Source organism: Sodiomyces alcalophilus (assembly GCF_042370955.1).
Source record: "Sodiomyces alcalophilus JCM 7366 unplaced genomic scaffold ACRALscaffold_1, whole genome shotgun sequence".
NCBI lineage: Eukaryota > Fungi > Ascomycota > Sordariomycetes > Glomerellales > Plectosphaerellaceae > Sodiomyces > Sodiomyces alcalophilus.
Window position 1 is genome coordinate 488,580 of NW_027263532.1, and position 20,045 is coordinate 508,624.

A 20,045-nucleotide genomic window follows, 5' to 3' on the forward strand; every position below is an offset into this window, starting at 1 on the left:
GGCGTACCACCACGGCTATAGCCTCCGGCTATGACTGAATTAATTCTGAAGACTTGGGATTGTCCTTGTGGTCGTCGTCCTTGTCGTCTTGTCCTTATAGATATAGTCGTCCTTATAGTCGTGGTTATCCTTATCGTTATGGTCGTCCTTGTCGTCGTTCTTGTCGTCGTCCTTGTCGTCGTCCTTGTCGTCGTGGTTTGAGACTAGAAAGACCATTTGGAATAAACGTTCCCAGTAGAAGAGTATTATCATCACACCAGTTTCCAGGGCCAAAATAGAGTGTGACACGGTCATGACTTGTGATGATCATATGTTCCTAGTTGTTGATTATATTCCCTGACAAGTGAAAAACGCCTGCTAGCCATTCTTTCCTCTTTCCAGGGTGGAGAGGGTGTGGAGATGACGATACAATGCAGGAATGCCTGCTCCTTTCCCATGTCGTTTCGTTCGTCTCGCGGTTCGGTGAAAGATTCGGTCACATCAGAAGAAAGGAACAGAAAAGAAACGAAAGACCGGAGAAGGAGAGGCAGCTGAGAGACTCGGTTAACGCCGCCTGTGGGCGCTGGACCTAGCGGAGCCGGACGAAGCAGCGGCAGCGGAGGGGGTCTTGCGCGGGGTAGTCGGGTCGTGGTGATGGGTAGCATGGTCGTCCTCGTAGCCGCATAGGAGGCGGGTGAAGTAGAGACGAGTACCGGGGATGCTCTGGGCGGTCGAGTGTTAGCATTGCTGTATGGTGACTTGACGGATTATGAGATGGAAAGGCAAAAAAAAAAAAAAAAAAACGTACATCATCCCGGCTTGATGCGTACCACATGAGCAGCTCAGGAGTCTCGAGCACATCGCGGGCCCATTCGCGACGGCGCCAGCTCTCCCAGCTCTCGCCGGGGGGCCGACGGCGCTTGAGGTTCGACGCTGGTGACGCGGCGGGGGAGGACGAAGCGACGGCGGCGGCGGTGGCGGCGGCGACGCCCCTGCCGACCTTGCGGCGGAGGTAGACGTCGTCTGGGCTGGGGTGGGCGGGGTGCGGGGTGAGGTGGCGCGGGGTGCGGGCGAGGCCGCCGACAAAGTCGTCGGAGGAGGGGTCGAAGGGGTCGTCGAGGTCTGGATCGAAGTCGAGGTCCATGTCGGCCATGTCGAGGTCCATGTCGGAGGCGGAGTCGTCGTAGGGGTCTTTGCCGCGGGCTTGGCGGTCGCGCATGGACGTGGTGAAGGTTCGGTTGGGGGTGGATGAGGAGGTGGTTGTCGCGGTTGTGGTGGTGGTAGGCGCGTGGGCTGTGCGGATGTTACTTGTTGGGAATGTGGTGTTTAGGGTTGAGGTCATGCTGGATGTTGCTTGTGCCGAGGTCGGGATGGGCGGAGGGGACGATGCGCCGGTGGTGGTTGATGGGTAGTTGTTGCTGTGGTGGTGGTGATGGTGGTGGTTGTCTGGGGCAAAGGTGTAGTTTTGAGCGGGAGTGGTGCTGCCGTAGTAGGCTGCCGAGGAGGACATGGTAGCGGGGGCTTTGGTTTGGTGTTGCCTTGGCCGATGCTTAAATAGGGAGTGTTCGAGGCGTGGATAGAATGGCGAAGGGCGGATGAAAGATGGAGGGGATGGCTAAGGTCGGAGGTGATTTTGAAGAAGGAAGACGAGGAAGACGTCAGTCACATGAGATGAGCTGGAGTACAGGTACAGTTGGTGAATAAATGGATACCTTGGTAGGTACAAAGTGACAAGGTCGGAAGTAAGAGGACGAGTTGATCGACTACTATAGTCGGTGAGACGAGGCCAAGTACAATATTGCGGGCCACGGCTGATGGATGGCAAACAACTAGGAGAATGAGAAAAGAAGGAGAAAAGAAGCGACACTGGCAGGTAATGATTAGATGTCTGCGTAGGTTACTGCAAGGTAAGTCCATTCTGTTCCACCTATTCCTCTGCCTCTACCTCTGTCTCTATCTCTTGACTTGGCGCCTTTGCGACGGTATAACATGGCCGGGCGACATGACATGTGCATCAATTAATCTTCACCGCCCAACACGCATACATATCGCAGGAATACTTTTCTCCCAGCGATAAACAAAAATAGCCGTGGCGTTTAATAGCAGTGACCTTCTCTCGTCCCATCGTAGGTGGTCGTCAACATGGACTCGAACCGACACGTTTCGGCCGAGTAACAATACGTTGTACATTCTCGCAACTCATTTCAGGTACAAGTACAAAGCTTTGTCAGCGAAGTGACCGAGTCCAAGACACAACCCGATCGATAACGCGAGCGAGGCGATTACGAGTTGTGACAGAACCAGGCACGTTACAAAGTCTTGTTAGTTTGTCTCTCTTTCTTTGCTTTTTTCTTCCGTGTCTTGTTTCTCTGCGGGGAAAAAGAGACAAGAGACAAGACAAGACAAGAGATCCTCAACTACCCCGTTTGCCTCGTCACTTCGCGACACATCACGTCAACTCCCACGTCGCACAAGGTGCAAACGGAACCCCACGCACAAAGACACATGCATCGCCTACTTCACCGTCTATCCATCCGGTCGGTTCATCGCCTGCGTAAAAGGGATACGCCGTAACATAACACTTTCATGGCAGAAAGCGCCCCAATCACATAAACATGCACCGGCAACCAAGTAGATCGTTCCGACATCTTCGTAGGCTATGCTATGTACGTAGGCCACAATCAAAGCGACCCTGGAACCGTCCACGCTCCCCTATCGTCGTCCCTCTAGAACGGTATGGTATGGTATGGTACACAGGTGGCCCCCCGTTAGTATACAGCGCCGTCCCAACGTCCCGTCCCATGCTATCGCCAGTGCTACCCCCGCCTTGCCAACCCGATCCCTGGCACGCGCCGTTCCCAAGAAGAACAAAAAAATCATCGAATCCTGAAAAGCAAGACAAAGGAAACTGGGTTTGTAGTTGCAGCCGGTCCCTCGACGGCCCGAATGGCCCTCCCTGTCGAAAGGAGGGGGAAAAAAGGAATTGGTCGCTGATACCCCCGAGGAAAACAAGAGACGCCACATCGCGACCCGTCGCGTCTTTGAGTGTCCAATATGACTGTCGCCCCGCTCCAAATGGTATAGTATAGCGCCTCCGTGAAATATGAACCCAATGATAGCTCGATGCCCGGAAAGAAGAGAAATGAAAGGTGGACGAAGACGATGTGGGCATGCCAGCGTGTCGTAGACTCCATTGTGAGAGTTTTGCTGTGTCGTTGCGGATTGTCGTCGTTCCCCGTGTGAACTAGCTTGGCTTTACGTCCGCAAATGGATCCTCGCCTTCATCATCGTCTAAAGTTGATGACCGCAAGCTGGAAAACGTCAGAAACAAATCGCCTCCAAGGGTCAAGAGAATATCCAGGTCACCTACCCTGCTGTTAGCTCCGTAAGCCAACCTCTGGCCATCGCAATCCCATCCCAGACAATGCTCGTCCTCCTCCTCGGGCTCCGAGTTGGTCCGGGGGCTCAGCCATCCCGGGTGCGGCGTCCGAGTCCAGCTCGCCCGGGGGACGCTGTGCTCCCCGACCTTCCAGATCAGGATGCGGCCCGCCGTTGCGCCCGCCAGGAACGCGCCGTCGGGCGTAAACGCCAGCCCCACGATGGGCGAGTCCATCGTCAGGAAGCACCTGGCCTTCTTGTCCGCCTTGCGCGCGTTCCAGATGAGGATCGCGCAGTCGTCCCCGCCGCTGGCGAGGAGCCGCTCGTCGTCGGCCGCCTGCGCCCCCGCTGGCAATGGCTGCCATTGTAGTGCCGTGATGGTCCCCGAATGCGCCGAAATCGATTGTCGCTGTCCCGTTTCGTCCCATAGCTACGAGATGAACATTAGCTCTGCATCAATTGAAGGGAAACAGAAAGAAACGAAAGGACGGGAAACATACATCAATAACGCCCTTAGCGCTAGCCGTCGCCGCCAACTTGGTCCGCGCGTCAAACTGGACCTGCAGAAACGAATCGTCCTGCCGCGTCTCAAACTTCTTTTCCACCACAACGCTGGACTCCGTGCACCGAAGCGACACCAGCACGTCCCCGCCGCACAGCAAAATGTCCGAGTCGCTCGTCCACGCCGCGTCGAGCGGCCACTGCAGCAGGTCGTGCCCGGCCAGCACGTAGGACCGCGTGTCGGCACCCGGCGTCCGGTACACCGTCACGAGCGCACTGCCGTTATGCGGCGTGATGGAGAGCAGCGCCGTGTCCGACGGGTTCCAGCAGAGCTTGATGACCGGAGCCTCGGGCACGTCGAACCGGCCGAGCGCATCGCCGTCCTTGGACCACATGCCGATGGACGCGAGGCCGTCGTGGTCCGACGCCATGGCGATGATGGTGCCGGCCGAGTTCCACGCCATCTGGCCCATCGTCGCCGTGCGCGGTGTGATGCCGTGGTCGACGAGGCTGTGGAACGGTCGGTCGACGCCGTTCACGTGATCGGAGATTTCGTCTGTATCTTTCGCGCTGGTGGCGGCCCGTGGGACTGTCCAAATGCGGGCTAGCGCGTCTGTCCCAGAAGCCGCCAAGCTCGATGGGTCCTTGGGGTTCCACTCGCAACGCAGCAAGATGGGTGGTGCATTTTCATGGTGCGCCGCAGATACTGCAGTGGTTGTGGTGGTGGCGGCGGCGGCGGCGGCGGCGGCGGGAGACGAGGGAGAAGAAGTCCTGGCATCGACTGGCATGAGGCGCAAAAACGTCGTTTCGGTGGCCAGCTCCTCCACCTTGTCGACCTGCGTGCCCTGTTCGGGGCCATCGGTGTGAGGGACGGGGCTCGGCGCCTGTTCGCCATCCTGGGGGGATGGATACGCCTGGTTGTTCTCGTCTGGTGCGTGGTGATGATGATGGTGATGATGGTCGATTTCCATGGGCGTGGTGGCTGCATCCACGCCATTTTCGTACCCATTGCTGAGTCGCGGCCGCTTGGCCTGCGATCCATTCACCTGATGCTGGTCCCGGTGCAAACGGCTGTCCAACTGGCGTTTCCGTGGATTTTCCACTTCGGCGATGCTGCCCTCCTCGTCGTCTTCCACCTTGTGCGGCGGCTGTGCGACAATCGGACCAAAGATGCCTACTTGGAGTGCTTCGGTTGCTGAAACTGTGGCATCTGGGGGTAGCTGCACAGATGGTAAGAAAGTAGTGTCAGCGAGTCACGATTCTCGGCCGTCACAGCAATGAATGTCGAGGCATAAAGCCCTCGGCCGAAAATTCATTCGCGCATGACGAAACAATGTCGCTAAAGCCAACGGCTGTGCGAAGCGAATCGGTAACGCAAGCAGAACGGGGCGGAGGGAGGAATTTAGTACTCACCGATTTCTGTGCATATTCTCGTTCAAGTGCATGGTAGCAGAGACCCTTGTTGATGACGGAAACAAGAGCATGGCTCTTGATGTGGCGCGCAAAATCAAAATGCCGGTGAGGTTCCTGGATGTGCCATTCCTTTTGAAATTTGGCTGCCGTTTCTCGGTAGTCTGTAGCTAGTCAGCAACAACGAAGAAAAAAAAGAAAAAAAAAACTCCCAAGTTGGCCTCATCACGTACTGCTTTCTAGAAGGTACCTAATAAATTCAAAAGAAGGAAAAAGGAACATCATGTCAGCAAATGCTCTCCAAACCGAGCAGTCCGGCTGCGGGTGGGCGGGGAGGATGGTGGGCGAACCTCCACACAAGGTAGTTCAATCTGTCCGAATCGAGAAACTCCTTGATCATGGTTGGCGATGAGAGGCCGCAATCCGCGGCGGCGGCTCTTTATCGCGGGGTGAGCTCAGCGATTAGGCGGTATGGCGATGCGGCGACGCGGTGATGCGAAGGTGAGATGCGCGGTGCGGTGTGAGGTTCGATGTGCAAGGGGGGAGACGGTCCGTATGAAGCGTTTTGTTTTCCAGGCGAGTGAGAGAGAGAGGAAGAGAGGGTTTTGGGATTCGACGGGCTCGCGCTCAAGTTTGGTCGTCGCCTTCTTTTTCGTTCATCCGATAATGGAAAGGCGGGCTACGGATGGATGGTGAGGCTGAGCAGAACGCGCAAGCAATGGGGCCGATGGGGTGGGAATACTGCGTTGTCTTTGTTACTCTCGTCCATTCGATGTTGAGGGACGAAAAGGGCTCGGGGAGAGAAATCGAAGATGAGCTCGATTTCGGTAGAGCGGATGGGGAAAAGAATTAGGCGGCCACCACGGCGCTACGGGAGTACCTGCGAAAATAACACTGCGACGCTACCATGCACTAAAAAGGTACTTGTAGGTACCTACGCTATGGGTGGAGACGGTTGAATGGCCAGCTTTCTTCTCAGCCGGGTTTTAGCAGGCCGGGATCGAAAACTCACAGCCTCGGGAGCGGTTTGGCACCTGCCAATGAAGACGGCCACTTGCCTCTAATTTTCAAGGCCTTGTTTAGTAAGCCGATCGACCAGTCAGACGTTTCATCATCTAAGGTAATTATTCGTAGCAAGTACCTACAAAGTGCACGCCCCTGAGAAAAGACGAGTTGCTGGTAGATCTTGGCCCATCACTTTAATTTCATCCTCTTCAGGTTTGCCATTCAGCATGTTTCCCATCTGGTTCAAACTCAACAAGTAAGACAGAGTCGGGGAAGGCACAGGACATGAGACATGAGAAGCATCGTAGTTGTACTGCTTGTACAAAAGTGCGAACGGCATTGGGAAAAGAACGGTTAAGAGAGGATCCATTCTTGAAATTCCCGAAACATTTCCATCATGTGGGTGTGCTGAGTACTTTAATGTACATACAACGTACAGTTGCAGGTACTCGTACCCTGGACTGTGCGTTGGGGGCGGAGACGGTCTCCAGGGGGAGAGCCAATCAGTGCATGACATGTCCTTCCTACACCCACACCGATCTCGCGGAGAACGAACCGTGAGATCGTGAACACCGTTGAGGATTTGACCATATAGTCAACACTCTTTTACCACGCGCATAATCCTACTCGGCTGCCTGATTCTCTCTCCTACCTACTTCGTATGTACAGAGTAGGGTGACGAAGATGCTTCGTGCATCGACAAACGTCCTCCAGTCACTCTCACAGCGACATGGGCCGTGCTAGTAACGTGTACGTTGTAGGTACGTACCTCCAGCCTGGCTTGGTCTCGTGGGGCTGCATGTCAACTCCCATGTACAATGTACAAAGTCTCATACCTTTGCTCAACTCTGAATCACCATGGCCCGTGTCTGGAATTCATATGTTTCGTACATGATGACATTCAGCGATCCTGAATAAGTCATCGAGCCCAGATTAACAAATGATTTCAGAAGCGGCTTCTCATTGAATATGCACTCGTAATGCTCGACTGAATGATCATCCGTTGCTCGAAAGTCACTCTGAGAGGTACTACGTGGCATTGCCAGCAGCTTGGGGATGGGTGAATCCCCATCCCCGGCCAAGGCGGGAACTGGTGGTCAAGGATGAGCCATGCTAACCACTCCCCAATGGCATTTCGATCGTGGCAAGTTGGTCAAGACCCGGGCCCCCACCCTAGGCCTCAAGTCAAAAGGCCGAGCCCACCGCTTCTTCGACCATTGTCACCCATCCATCCAGAAAAGGTCGTCGCAAACGATCAGATGGAAAGGTCGTGCTTGGCCAGCGGGGAGAACGGACGGGATCGATTTTAGCGGACAATAAACATCTCGTTCCCCTACCACAGTTTTTCACTTTTGTACGTTGTATGTGGGCATCGCTCGCTCGGCTAAGCTGCCTCTATGCAGGCATGTTGAAATGGCTGTGTGGAGTCATATCCTGGATCCTAGGCGGTCAGGCTATCAAACACTTTACAACGAACGTACATACCGCACCCTTCGCTCGAGATGGCATCGAAATACGTTGTACAGTCCACCGTTGTATGGCTGGACGATTATCCTGCGAGAACGCATTAATTGTGATCTCAGTCCAGTCTCTTGCCTCGTCTGATTTCATCAAGCTCAGGACGGCGGTGGTGGGGAAAAGTCGTATTGATTTCGTATCACCATAGATTAGCCGATTCTGTCCTGTGTCCTGTGCATCACCCTCATCACATCACTTGGCGCCGGGCGGTGACAAGGCCCTGCGCAGCTTCTCCCCTTCCAGAGTGTCGGGGTTGGTGCGTGAGGGCCCGTACATGTGCGACCGGAGATGCAACTGGGCGCCCTGCAGGCAGGGGAACTACGAGGGGATCTACCCGTTTCGAGTTTCGGCGCACGCCACAAGTGCCAGAGAGGAGGAGAAATTACATGGCCAATGATCAAGAGTCCCCCTGATATAGTGTTCTTTACGTGGCGCCAGAGGAATGTCCCTCTGTTCTGCCTCTTACCCAATTCGTACGAAACAATCAAGACTGGCACACAGCATCAAAGACAACAATGTCACCGCAGAGACACTGGATCACGGCCGGCCGAGAGCTGCATGGAGTTGGTGGTAGGTAGTACAACGTACGATGTACCTACCTGAGATGACAAGGGCGGCTAGCAATCTTCGGATGCGCATTATCGAATCACCGAGACAACCTGCGCTTTCCAAGCACGTCACCCTTTCCCGAACTTAACCCGACAAGGCTAGCCATCTGGTCAAGTCCAAGATCAACACGCCAACAACCTGGAATTCATACGAATACGTAGTCCATACAGAATTACATTACGAATACTGCCAACTCGCGAAATCCCGACTCGTACCGTTTCTCCAGGGCCAGACTACTAATAACTTAATCATACGCCGCTCCGCCTCCCGCCCGCCTTCCACCGCCTCACGTCGCCACGATGACCCGAATAAACGTACCACCACTCACGCGTGCACTCCTGGGCCTTCTGACGTTCCAGTCCTTCCTCAACGCCGTCATCCGCTTCCGCCAGTGGAGCATCACATCAGAAATCGTTATACCATATCTGACGCTCATCCCCCAACTATCCCTCGTCTACCCGTGGACCTTGATATCGACAACCCTTGTGGAGAGTAACATCTTCTCCTTCGCCATCGCCGCCGCCACGCTCTTCTATGGCGGTCGTTATCTGGAGCGGGCATGGTCCTCGGCCGAGCTCGCCAAGTTCCTCGTGGTCGTGTCGTTGATTCCCAACCTCCTGACCTTTGCCGTTCTGGTCCTTTTCTTTACCCTGACGCGGAATGAGCGCTGGACGTGAGTAGTGCCTTTCCCTCACGCCTCCCTCATGCTCCCTCATGTCGTTTGGAATTTACGTGGCTGACCTGCCACCCGCTCTCCAGGCTCACCATCATCGCCGGCACGATCCCGCTGCAAATATCCTTCCTCGTCGCGTTCAGCCAGCTCGTCCCGGCACATACCGTCACCCTCTTCCGCGGGATCATCTCGTTGCGCATTCCGAGGTTCCCTCTCCTCTACGTCGGCCTCATCACCATTCTGTCGATGACCCCGGTGCTCTCGGCCGCCTCGTTTCTCCTCGCCATCTTCGGCCTTCTTTCCAGCTGGACCTATCTCCGGTTCTACAAGACCGTCTTCCCGGACCTCGACTCGTCCCAGCCGACGTCACTCCGTGGAGACGCGAGCGAGACGTTCGCCTTTGCCGAGTTCTTCCCCGGTCCCGTGAAACCCCTCGTGGCCGCCGTATCCAACCAGATCTTCGATGTCCTTGTCGCCATGCGAATCTGCACCCCGTTCTCGCCGGATGCCGCGTCGGCGACGACACGTGGGAACCACCTGATCCAGAGGACCGTCCCGGGGAGCGCACGAGCCGAAGCGGAACGTAGGAGGGCGCTGGCGCTGAGGGCGCTCGACCAGAGGCTGAATGCCGCGGCGGCGAAACCCGGCTCAGCAGCATCAGCACCGACTCATCCCGTCCCGCCCAGCCAACCCACCGGCCCGACGGTGCAGACCCAGCCACAGCCGAATAGCCAGACGGCCATGACGTCGCAACCGACCACCATACTGGGTGAAACGAGCTACACGCCAGACCAGGAGACCGGGGATGATAAGAACTCGTCATAGGAAGCGGATGAAATAGTCATGGAACATGGGGAAGAGGGGACGACGGATGGGCAAAAAGCGACGGCGCCAGAAGCGACCAGTTTGTATCCTTAAAAAGCATCGAGTTAGACGTGACTTTGGGAATCGGCGTCCAAGGACGGGAATATTTCCCGTAAGTGTGAGATAGCGGATACGCAGCGCTTTGTACTTAATTATAATACTATCACTGTACTGTACAGCGTTGTTTTCAGATCAAGGTCGCGTCCCACCGTCTACAAGCCGAAATACTAATATGTACTCAAGGCTTTATTGTATCTGATCTGGACATTTCAGAGACGCTTCGACAGAACCCACGATCGTGAGCAGACTCGGCTTACACTCAACTTACATACCCTATACCCTCACGGACCTCAATTCTTAGATGGTGCGTTATGAATTGCACTTCTAACTATGTACAAAGTATATGCGTTTCTCTTCGGGAATATTGGTGCCTACTCGGTAAAAACATGTTGAAGTTCGACTGAGACTGTCCATATAATTTACCCCTTGGCCAGGTATCCACGGTGGTTGGGGGGTGATGGGGTGGGGATAAAAATGATCCGTACAGTCAGCATGAAGCCGATGGAAGAGTTATTTCGAGAAGATAACTAACATGGGCTGCTCCCATGTGTCGGTGGATAGACGTTATTCGACGGCGGGAGTTCCCCGCTGGACTCGGATATTTTCCGGGCATGTCCAGAGGCCTGTCGTCTCACCGAGCCATCGCCCACGACCAATGACGTACCTCGGGGACGTTAGGCCTGACGTTCCTGTCAGCATGTCAGCCTTCAGCCCGCAACTACTACGAGAGGCCTGAGCCACCGCTTGGCATCGTTTCAGTATCTCGTGTAAGCCAAGACTGGATTGATTCCGGTAGGTACGGATATATATCTTGTTTTGATTTGTTGAATCGTGTATTGGTGGCGCAGTCTCGCATCGGATCGAGAATTGCATGCGCCTCCTCCTCCCCAAAAGCCCCAGCCGCCTCTTGCTGCCTTCTGCACTTTTGCACAAGTTCTTCAAACGCCTCGTCGAGAAGGATGCTATGGCACCCAATCCCTGGTGGACCTGCGAGGTATTCCTCCATCCATGCCCCTTTCGTCTGTGCTCGGTTGTTCCCAGCGTTTCCGCCAGCTTGGAGGAAAACGCTGGGAACCTAGGACGTCAATCTGCCGAGCCACAACTTCATCTCCTGTTCCGCACTCGCGAAAGGTGAAGTTCATGTCCAGGTCCCGGATTTCCCATATAGCAGTTCTGAGGCTCCATATGTCTGATGACAGCGGCCCGTCGGGCTCGAAAGAGCTTCATGTGCTTTCCGGACCACGGGCGTATTACAGTTCTTCCCAAGGCGCTGTCCCGTAGCTGGAGCAGACGCCTCGCCAAGGTCGCTGAGGACATGACGAGCGTCGGCCCGGGTGAACTCTTGAGCTTTTTTCCCGAGATACAGAGGCACTACAGCGTGAGATGGGACGTTGCGCGGGAGAGGTTTCCCATTGACAGGGCTGATGGGCACCATCTCATGCTCGCCAAACTTCTCTTTGAACTGCTTGATCGAGGTTTTGTCAAAGGTCGATGGATGCTCTACTAACACGTTTTGAAGATGAACATACAAATGCTTTAGTTGTGTTTGGCTGATCGTCCGGAACAATAAACCAAGTCCATGGACAAAACCACAGGAGTGGACAAAGACCACAGCCATTGTTAGTTTCGCAGCCAACACCCGAGCGACCTGAATGGGAAATAAATGACTTAGAGATGTTTCTCTAAGGCTGCTTGCGTGGGAGCCATTGTATAGCACGTGTGTGTCCCGTTGAGTCTTTGGATATCGAATTCATCCAGAATGTTTAGCATGGCGTCACTTGCATCGTTAGCTGCATGGAAAGCATGTCATGTTGATTTTTGAGTTAGTGTACGTTGTAGATGGGTCGCGTAGGATACTGGGTTCGCGTCGAGGGAATGATCGGCTAGAGGTTCCCACTTTGATGGCGTAGCGTTTCGGTCGATCATCCTGAGCGAGCCAGACAGTCGAGTAAACCACCAAATCCCAGCTTGTCCACTATTCGATAGCGCCCGCGTAGTCTAAGATCAGGAAAACAGAATGACAGCGAAACGGCAGACGACGAAATGCTGTACTGGCTTTTGAACGTAGCATTGTCAGGGCGGTATAATTGTCAACAGAACAAATGTGCTCGCATGTAACTGAGGTCGCATGAAGCCGGTTGAGGCGATAAATAATATGAGAGAAGACAACCAAAAAACCGAGGGAATCGAGGGCACTAGAAGCCCAGCCCAACCAAAAGCACGTCTGTTATAAGAGTTGCGTAGAGTGGACAAAGTTCGAGGAAGGTCAATGCAGTATTGTGGTGTTTAGGCATAAGAGTGGATGCTGACTAATACCTCGGACGGTGTCGTGGGCGCCTTTAGTAATCACCTCGGCCAGCGTCAGCGTCCTACGGTAGAACAAAGGCGCAAAGCAACTTGGTGTGGTTTGGGATATGGGCTAAGAGCACATGAGCATACATGTACATGCAACCGGACGGATTGATAAAAGCTACTCGATCAAGGGGTGACACAGTGTTCGACCCAGCAGCATGTATTGCTAATAATAAGCCTTCTCCTGGAGGTCCCTGATGTGAATATAAGGTTACTTCTCGCCAAGTCTCGTGCCGTTAGTCGGCGCGCGTACTGGCAACACAGCATAAGCTGTGTGAGACACGTTGGAGACGAGAGGTAGTTAGTCGGTTTTGAGATTACTTCTGCGGGACGGGGAGACGGCTGGGTGCAGATGAGCTCTCACCCCGCCGGGTACGGACATGCGAGCGCCATGACGATGGACGCCGGTGTCCTGAGGCGTTGTTCTGGAGATCACTGTAGATGGAGATCACTGTAGTGTACGTTGTACAGTACTTCGTAGACGGCGGGGGGACAGACCGGGGAGCAAAGCTTGAAAGTGGGTCTCAGGTAAATGACGATAGGGAGCTGATAATCAACCGAAAGAGGGAAATCAAAACAAAAAAGGAAAAGAAAAGAAAAGAAAAAGAAAATGAAAAAGAAATCAGAGGTCAAAATGAGCGCAAGTGGGGGCGAGCGCTAAAAGTAGGTCACCGTTTTTTATACTTGCGGAGTACTCATACTTGCGTAGGTACAACGTAGTGCCTCGAGTGACAAGGAGAAATCTCCGCTTCTGCAATCGATGACTGCCTGGTGTCCAAACAAGGAAGGCAGTCCTACTCTCCGAGTTCCACGTGGAGAGAGGAGTGTATCACGACCTTGACCGACGGCAGAAGAGAGAGTAACCTGAGGGTAAAGTAACTGGGTAGTATTCGTCTGGCGCGAGACGTCTATTATCAATGCCCAACACCTGCCCTGACGGTCCAAACCATCGAGGACGACTCTCCGTGTCTCGGTTTTCGCCCGTATGTTCCTGTATGACTGATCCATCTGCGGCTCGGCGCGGGGAATTTGCCAGCGCATCAATCGAGTGTTTCCCAGGTCGCTACAACGTACATATCGTGAATTGTGGTGGATGGGAGGGGCCACGACCATGCTTTGCGGGGAGTCTTATACCTCGGTTCTCCTGTCGTCCTGACTGGCGATAATCCCAGATGGGACCCCATATGGATCATACTTGGGGAGCAGTCGGTCAGAGGGGTCTCAACGGGCAATTGAGGTGGGAAAATTGCCTTGACTGTCGGCATCCGTATGCCATGCGGTAGGTAAGGTATGGATACGTTCAGAATGTATGTACGTTGTACGCTGTATCCCCGTGCTCCTAAAGACTCAGGGCGCGAATGTCCCTGGGCCACACCCTTTTGAATGCAATCGGTCCAGAGCGATGCCACCAGTGGAAAGTCAAGATCTCGCGCATCTCGTTCCGGCGACCCCTGTCGTCACACGTCTGTTCGTTTTGGGCCCACCCATAAGACCAGTTGCACACACGGCGCAGGTAGTGCCGTATTAGTCCCACGCCTCCACCCAAGACGCCATTCCGTCACGAAGCTCACACCTTGTCTAATACCACACCACTTCTTATTAGGTAGATCTTGACCCGGTGGCACGTACCCGATGTACCTGACGTTAGGTACAACATACGAAGTATCTGCCTAGGTACAAAGTTACCTTATTTACGTACTACCGGCGACGGATGCCAGTGCCTTTCTGGCCGGCCCGCCAAGGCTGACGCAAATGCGCACTGCACTCAATGGCTAGCGAATTAGCATGCTCACAGGTTCCCATCTCGCACATGCATGCGCCCCATGTAACCCGTGGTGGAAGCCCCCGGTCTATACCATCTCTCTCGTGTCTTATTAAACGGAGGGCACGAGAACAACGAGTCAGCAGGGAGTCATAACCATAAAACCGCTAGGTGTTCCCCCTCCTGAAGTAGGTTACTTCGTACCAAGTACGTCGTATGATTCTATACATCCACACATGATGGTAATTAGCTTCAAAACGGGCTTGTTTCTGTTGCCAACACGGCGCCAAAAACGAAAAAAAAAATCAACGGTCCGAGAAACTTGCCTGTTATTAATAACTTACAAAGTAGCTCACGATGCACCCATACTGTAAAGGCAACATTCCCATTACAATTTGTCTTGCCAATTCAACACCAACCCCTGTTCCCTAGGCACACCGGGTAATTAAGCATTATTATGCCCCATTTCTCACTTGTTTACTTCTTCCTTCTTTCTCTCTTTTCTTCCTTCGCTTCTTCTTCTTCTTCTGCTGCTGCCCCTTGAAGCTATTTCATTTCAGGTAACGGGAAATAGCCCGGCTAGGCAGGCCCGGGAAACATGGGCGGCTTGACGAAAAGCGGGGGCGGTGGGAGCCGCCACCCCTGAAAGCTTCCCCCAGCCCGTCAGACCTTAACCCCGTTTTTTTCGTTTTTCTGTAGGTACCTAGGTATCCCCCAGCCTCGAGGCCCAGGTACCTTTTCTTACGTAGCTTTTCTCTTACCCCCACGGGCCAGACCAAAAGTCAGGACGCTGGTGTGGACACTAATCACCCAGGAACCCAAGACCCCGTCCCTTCGCTGGTGGACGTAATCACTCACGTGGTCGACAGTTGTTTTTCCCTTGCAGAACTAAAACTCGTCATATCCCCCAACCGAATAAACGCTTCCGTTTCCGGTTGCCCAATGGGGATACATGGTTCGTATATTCGTATGTGGCGGTCGCAGTCTCGAGAAGTATTTAGTAGTTATTGTGCGGCTGGCCGGTCGATAATCGTATAAGGCTAGTTGCCAACGGCGTCAAGGTTTGCTGCTCTACACGTACACGTGTAGGTACGTTATAGCTCTGCATGTGCTACTCTTGTTGTCGGTTTGTTGGTTCCTAGGTGTGGCAGCATGAATGCAGCTTATTATGCGCCTCCATTATCTAGATGGCTTGTTTGGGATGTTGCGATTGAGCAAAGGAAAATAAGCTTCCTCACTCACATCATTATCTTCTCGGTCGCTTGCCTGGCTGAATTCTTTAGTGTACATCATTACAGGACGATGGATGATGCTTGAAAACATGGGACTTTCTCCCACAGAACAACAAGGCAAAAAATTGGATGTGGTGGGCATGCTTTCAGAAACCGGCAGGACACACACCGAAAAAAGGCCAACGAGGAACAAAAAGGAAGAAAACCCGGGGATTGTTACAGCGGAAGGCGGAAATAAGGGGAAACGTTCATCCACGAAATTATTACTAAGCCAACTATAACGTACAAACGTATACGTTGTACATTCGTACTTCGTATGTACGCGCATATCGACAGTGTATGTACAAGGTACAAAGGTACCTCGATAAGCTGGGTTAGGGCAAATTCCAAATGGGAGGATTTGAGGCAAGAAGGGAACGTCCGACCGTCCGACCGTCCGACCGCCGCAAGTTGGGGACATGGGGCTGGATCCCATCCCAGCCACCAGCCACCAAAGCACACACCAAGCACACACACCAAGCACCAAGGATCAGAAGCCAAGCCTGCTGTGGGTCCGGGTGGAGACAGGACCCGCATATCCTGCAAAAACACCCGCCGTGGAATTACGCGCCTCCGGGAAGGAGCACTTTTAGGGAGTCGTGGGTAAGGTAAGTTTGTCTCTTTCCAAAGAACCCAGGGCGCCGCTTCTTTCCTCCCCCCCCATCAAGTTTCTTCCTCCGTCGAACCGCACCACCGAACTGAGCGATCGAGAGAGAGAAGACCAGCAACACCAGCTCGCGTCATCTTTTATCACCCAACAACCAGCCTTACCGACCATCATTACAGTCGGCGATCCCTGACAGCAGTGCGTGTTTATGCTTTACTCGTCTCCGCATTTTTCTCGTTCCTACGCCGCGCTTCCTGCTTGTAATTTTTTGCCGCTCGCTCGTGGTTGGTGAATGGTGAGGCAATCCAACGGTGCCGCCTCCTGGGAAGTGCCACATAACGAAGCGCCTGGACCGACTTTTCGATATCGGTCGTTTCTTTTCGCATCCGCTTCGCCTTACGACCTAGCCTACTCGTTCCTTCCCTTCAGTTCTCGTCGTCGGCCGTCGCGACTCGACTGTTACGAACCAGCTACCAAGCCGACGTTGTTGTGTCGCTGGGTCAAGCCCACCCGAGCCAGATAATTATCATCTCGGCGACTGCATCTCTACCTACGTGCCAGTCCATCGTCGCGCCGGCGACTTGCCATTTACAGCCATGGCAAATCATCACCCTTCTCCGAACATGGCCACGCAAGCGCAACATGCCCCCCCTCCTGCTGCTCCCGCACCTCCAGCCCCCGCGGCTCCTCCCCAGGGCCAGGGTTTTGCGCCATCACGCCAGGTTCCATTCGTCACCGAGGCACTATGGATGCAAGTCGGTATGTTTACGTCTTCCCAATTCATATCTTGCCTGTCGGGAACAGTGTAGCTGACATGTAGGTGGGAAAAAAGGGAGCTGCGCCGAAGCCCTTGGCGACCTTGACCAAGCGACGGAAGCCTACGAGAGTGCGCTGCGGGCCAACCCGCAGTCGATCCAAGCTATGAATGCCATCAGCCTCATCCTTCGAACACGGGAGCAGTTTCAGAAAGCCGTGGAATATCTACAAGCTATCCTCAAAATCGATGGCTACAACGGCGAAGCTTGGGGCAGCCTTGGTTCGTTTAGTCTTCCTGCTTCCTTGAGACGATGGATCTAACGAGTCATAGGACATTGCTATCTCATGATGGACGACCTGCAGCAAGCGTACACCGCCTACCAGAATGCCCTGGTGAACCTTAGGAACCCCAAGGTACGTCCATATCCCGCCTCTTCGTCTTGAGTGTTCGCATTGTCTGACTCTTGGGTGAAGGAGCCCAAACTCTGGTATGGCATCGGCATTTTATACGATCGATATGGCTCTCTGGAACATGCAGAGGAAGCTTTCTCTCAGGTCATGCAGATGGATCCCGGGTTTGAGAAGGCCAACGAGATTTACTTCCGTCTCGGCATCATCTACAAACAGCAGCAAAAATATGCCCAGAGCTTAGAGGTGCGTGGAGCCTGTTCTCTGCGCCGTTTCTTGAAGTGGTTTACTGATGGCTTCAAAATTGCAGTGCTTTAAATACATTGTCTCGTCGCCACCCCAGCCTTTGAGCGAGGAAGACATTCTGTTCCAGATTGGGCACGTACATGAGCAGCAAAAAGACGTAAGTTGACCCGCTCCAGCCCACCCACTCTAGCCGGTCTACATCTCTAACGCAAACGTGCCTCCTTCATAGTACGATAGTGCAAAGGCTGCCTACCAGCGGGTCCTCGAACGCGATCCAAGCCACGCCAAGGTCCTGCAGCAGCTCGGCTGGCTCCATCACCAGCAAAGCAACAGTTTCCAGAGCCAGGAACGGGCCATCGAGTATCTGGAAAAGTCAGTAGCTGCCGACCAGAACGACGCCCAGAGCTGGTATCTTCTGGGCCGGTGCTACATGTCGCAGCAGAAATACCCGAAGGCCTACGAAGCGTACCAACAAGCCGTTTATCGGGATGGCCGGAACCCCACGTTCTGGTGTTCCATTGGAGTCCTCTACTACCAGATCAACCAATACAGAGACGCGCTCGATGCCTATTCCCGTGCCATTCGGCTCAACCCCTTCATCTCGGAAGTCTGGTATGACCTCGGCACTTTGGTATGTATCCGATTCTTGCGCAAAGCAACATCAATTTTCCTCGGTATGCCACCTAAGCTGACTATCGATACAGTACGAATCTTGCAACAACCAGATCAGCGATGCGCTCGATGCTTACCAACGCGCTGCGGAGCTGGATCCAAACAACCCGCACATCAAGGCCAGGCTGCAACTGCTACGGAATGGCGGCGCCAGTGGAGGGCAACCCGCCTCTGCGCCTCAACCTGCAGACGTTCATCCCGCATCATACCAAGTCGGCCCGCCAGCGCCGCAGTGGGCGGGTTCCGGTCCCCAACAGCCGCCCCCGCAGCAGCCGCCTCCTCCCGCCGGTGGTCCCGGCGCACACGCCTGGGGTCGCCTGGCCGATATCAACCCGCCTCCTCAGCCGGGTAACCCATTTGACCAGCAGCGCGGTGAGCAGTTCCGCGGACCGGCACCTCCACTCCCACGGCAGGCGAGCCCCCGCCCGGACCAGCACGGGCGTCCCCCTTTCCCTGCCGAGGGTAACCGACCGGGTTCCATCCGCCGGGGTCCAAGCCCAGCTCCTGCGGGTCCTTATGCGGCTGGTCCTCCCCCTCCTCCCCCTCCTCCTCAGCAGCCTCACCAGGCTCCCACCTCGCAGCCGCGCATCCCCAACCCCAATTACCAGCCCGCGCCATCGTCCGCCCAGATGCCTTCGATGAATGCTGGCCCTAACGGCGGCCCTCCCAGCCAACCTCCTCCGTTCCGGGCGACCAACAGCCCTCGACCGGGGGAGAGGCCGGTGCATGATAATCGGATGCCGTCTCCTAAATCAGCCTATCCTCAGCACCAGGCCCCACCTCCGCCTCCCTATGGTCACCACCCCGAGAGGCAAGGTCCCGGCCCCGTCGTTGAAGGTGCGCCGCAGCCGCAGCCTCAGCCTCAGCCACAGCCACAGCCGCAGTCGCAGCCGCAGTCACAGCCGCCGCCAGCCACACTGCCCTCTGAACCGGCATTGCCACGCGCAGAACATGAACGCCCGGCGTCGGTGGGTCCCAAGAGGATGCGCGAATGGGAGGAAGATTCGGCCCATAAGCGACCTGCCAGCGATGAAAATAGGGCGAGACTGGATGACGTACGTCCTCGTCGACCGTCGACTCCACCTCGTGAGCCCTACCGACGCAATTCGGCCGAGGCGCACCGGTTCGAAGAGTCACGTCGGATGGACGACCAGCGTCGGGCCGAGGACCAGAGGCGGGCGGACGACATGCGAAGGGCCGAGGAAATGCGGCCTCAGGGACCCAGCGACGGTTACCACCCTTCTGAAGCTGCCCATCATCAACCCGGGCCGGGCGCGCCGGCGAATCACCTTCCGCCCATGCAACAGCAACAGCCTGCCGCTCCCATGCAGAGCATGATTCATGAGGGCGCGCCTGCGCCTGCGCCTGCTGCGATTACCGGACCTGGGGCTGGCCCCGGCCCCGGCCCCGGCCCGGCGCCCAAGGAGTATCCGCCCGAAGAGCGACCGGCCGACCACGGGGCTGCGGCTCGCCCTCCCCTTCCCAACGAGCCGGAGCGGGCGGCGCGGAAGATGGAAGTGGACGAGGATTATGATGACAGCGGCGAGGATGAGAAGAAGACGGTTGCGGCTAACGGGCCGCCTGGGTCTGCGCCGGCGCCTGCGGAAACGAAGACGCCCGCGGGCAGCACCAATCTTAACGGCATGGTGGGACCAACACCCAAGGTCGAGTCGGCATAGTATGAGGACTTTTTGGTCTTTGATGATTGAGGTTCCTTTTGTCTCTTTTATTTTTTACAGTGCTTCGGCCATCCTCCTTCCCTTGACCTGTATACCACTTTTCTTACATTTTTCTTTTCCTTTTCTGTTTGTTCGTCTGTTTCCGCTGTCGAGGATCATTTCCAGCTGGCTGAGGCTATTGGCGCATAACCGGTTTCTTAGTGTAGCTGAGATATGAAATGATAAACACAACATACCTATTTAAATGTCGTATCTAAGCTCTCAATGTGGTCTGTATGCGTACTCGACATCTGTG

The 20,045-nt window shown here is 54.8% G+C and overlaps 6 protein-coding genes across 6 annotated transcripts; 2 read left to right on the forward strand and 4 right to left on the reverse strand.

The window, feature by feature from the left end:
• Positions 1 to 543: 543 nt before the first annotated feature.
• ACRALDRAFT_2023627 (uncharacterized protein) lies at positions 544 to 1,489 on the reverse strand (the record flags this gene model as incomplete). Its single annotated transcript, XM_071020148.1, has 2 exons — positions 544 to 702; positions 788 to 1,489. The coding sequence occupies 2 exons, from the start codon at positions 1,487 to 1,489 to the stop codon at positions 544 to 546; spliced, it is 861 nt and encodes a 286-aa protein (XP_070878450.1).
• A 1,079-nt stretch (positions 1,490 to 2,568) lies between these two features.
• On the reverse strand, positions 2,569 to 6,039 carry ACRALDRAFT_1091549 (uncharacterized protein). The gene is made up of 6 exons (XM_071019573.1): positions 5,619 to 6,039; positions 5,502 to 5,518; positions 5,272 to 5,432; positions 3,858 to 5,078; positions 3,350 to 3,787; positions 2,569 to 3,290 (listed from the first exon to the last, which is right to left on the reverse strand). Exons 1-6 carry the CDS (start codon positions 5,666 to 5,668, stop codon positions 3,264 to 3,266), a joined length of 1,914 nt encoding a protein of 637 aa, XP_070878451.1. The 5' UTR covers positions 5,669 to 6,039; the 3' UTR covers positions 2,569 to 3,263.
• On the reverse strand, positions 5,708 to 8,549 carry ACRALDRAFT_206418 (uncharacterized protein; the record flags this gene model as incomplete). Its single annotated transcript, XM_071022031.1, has 20 exons — positions 5,708 to 5,894; positions 5,952 to 6,136; positions 6,207 to 6,242; positions 6,281 to 6,326; positions 6,423 to 6,797; positions 6,830 to 6,876; positions 6,954 to 6,990; positions 7,028 to 7,079; positions 7,121 to 7,363; positions 7,395 to 7,446; positions 7,477 to 7,546; positions 7,624 to 7,690; positions 7,764 to 7,888; positions 7,935 to 7,955; positions 7,988 to 8,094; positions 8,152 to 8,200; positions 8,258 to 8,281; positions 8,314 to 8,345; positions 8,380 to 8,455; positions 8,530 to 8,549. 20 exons carry the CDS (start codon positions 8,547 to 8,549, stop codon positions 5,708 to 5,710), a joined length of 1,851 nt encoding a protein of 616 aa, XP_070878452.1.
• Positions 8,518 to 10,148, forward strand: ACRALDRAFT_1074272 (uncharacterized protein). The gene is made up of 2 exons (XM_071018224.1): positions 8,518 to 9,073; positions 9,160 to 10,148. Exons 1-2 carry the CDS (start codon positions 8,700 to 8,702, stop codon positions 9,896 to 9,898), a joined length of 1,113 nt encoding a protein of 370 aa, XP_070878453.1. The 5' UTR covers positions 8,518 to 8,699; the 3' UTR covers positions 9,899 to 10,148.
• Positions 10,149 to 10,704: 556 nt separating this feature from the next.
• ACRALDRAFT_206416 (uncharacterized protein) lies at positions 10,705 to 15,595 on the reverse strand (the record flags this gene model as incomplete). Its single annotated transcript, XM_071022030.1, has 35 exons — positions 10,705 to 10,729; positions 10,777 to 11,072; positions 11,101 to 11,208; positions 11,241 to 11,688; positions 11,715 to 11,787; positions 11,830 to 11,924; positions 12,020 to 12,052; positions 12,093 to 12,192; positions 12,249 to 12,306; positions 12,348 to 12,416; positions 12,490 to 12,533; positions 12,603 to 12,619; positions 12,671 to 12,800; positions 12,848 to 12,895; positions 13,022 to 13,113; positions 13,148 to 13,228; positions 13,278 to 13,412; positions 13,460 to 13,604; positions 13,697 to 13,800; positions 13,892 to 13,927; positions 13,975 to 13,987; positions 14,059 to 14,108; positions 14,143 to 14,152; positions 14,239 to 14,278; positions 14,348 to 14,373; positions 14,468 to 14,510; positions 14,585 to 14,657; positions 14,710 to 14,760; positions 14,857 to 14,901; positions 14,937 to 14,964; positions 15,024 to 15,096; positions 15,164 to 15,182; positions 15,227 to 15,249; positions 15,354 to 15,486; positions 15,564 to 15,595. 35 exons carry the CDS (start codon positions 15,593 to 15,595, stop codon positions 10,705 to 10,707), a joined length of 2,796 nt encoding a protein of 931 aa, XP_070878454.1.
• A 474-nt stretch (positions 15,596 to 16,069) lies between these two features.
• Positions 16,070 to 19,987, forward strand: ACRALDRAFT_1047202 (uncharacterized protein). The gene is made up of 7 exons (XM_071015486.1): positions 16,070 to 16,748; positions 16,822 to 17,025; positions 17,077 to 17,159; positions 17,220 to 17,399; positions 17,464 to 17,556; positions 17,629 to 18,030; positions 18,104 to 19,987. The coding sequence occupies exons 1-7, from the start codon at positions 16,586 to 16,588 to the stop codon at positions 19,748 to 19,750; spliced, it is 2,772 nt and encodes a 923-aa protein (XP_070878455.1). The 5' UTR covers positions 16,070 to 16,585; the 3' UTR covers positions 19,751 to 19,987.
• The last annotated feature ends 58 nt before the right edge of the window (positions 19,988 to 20,045 follow it).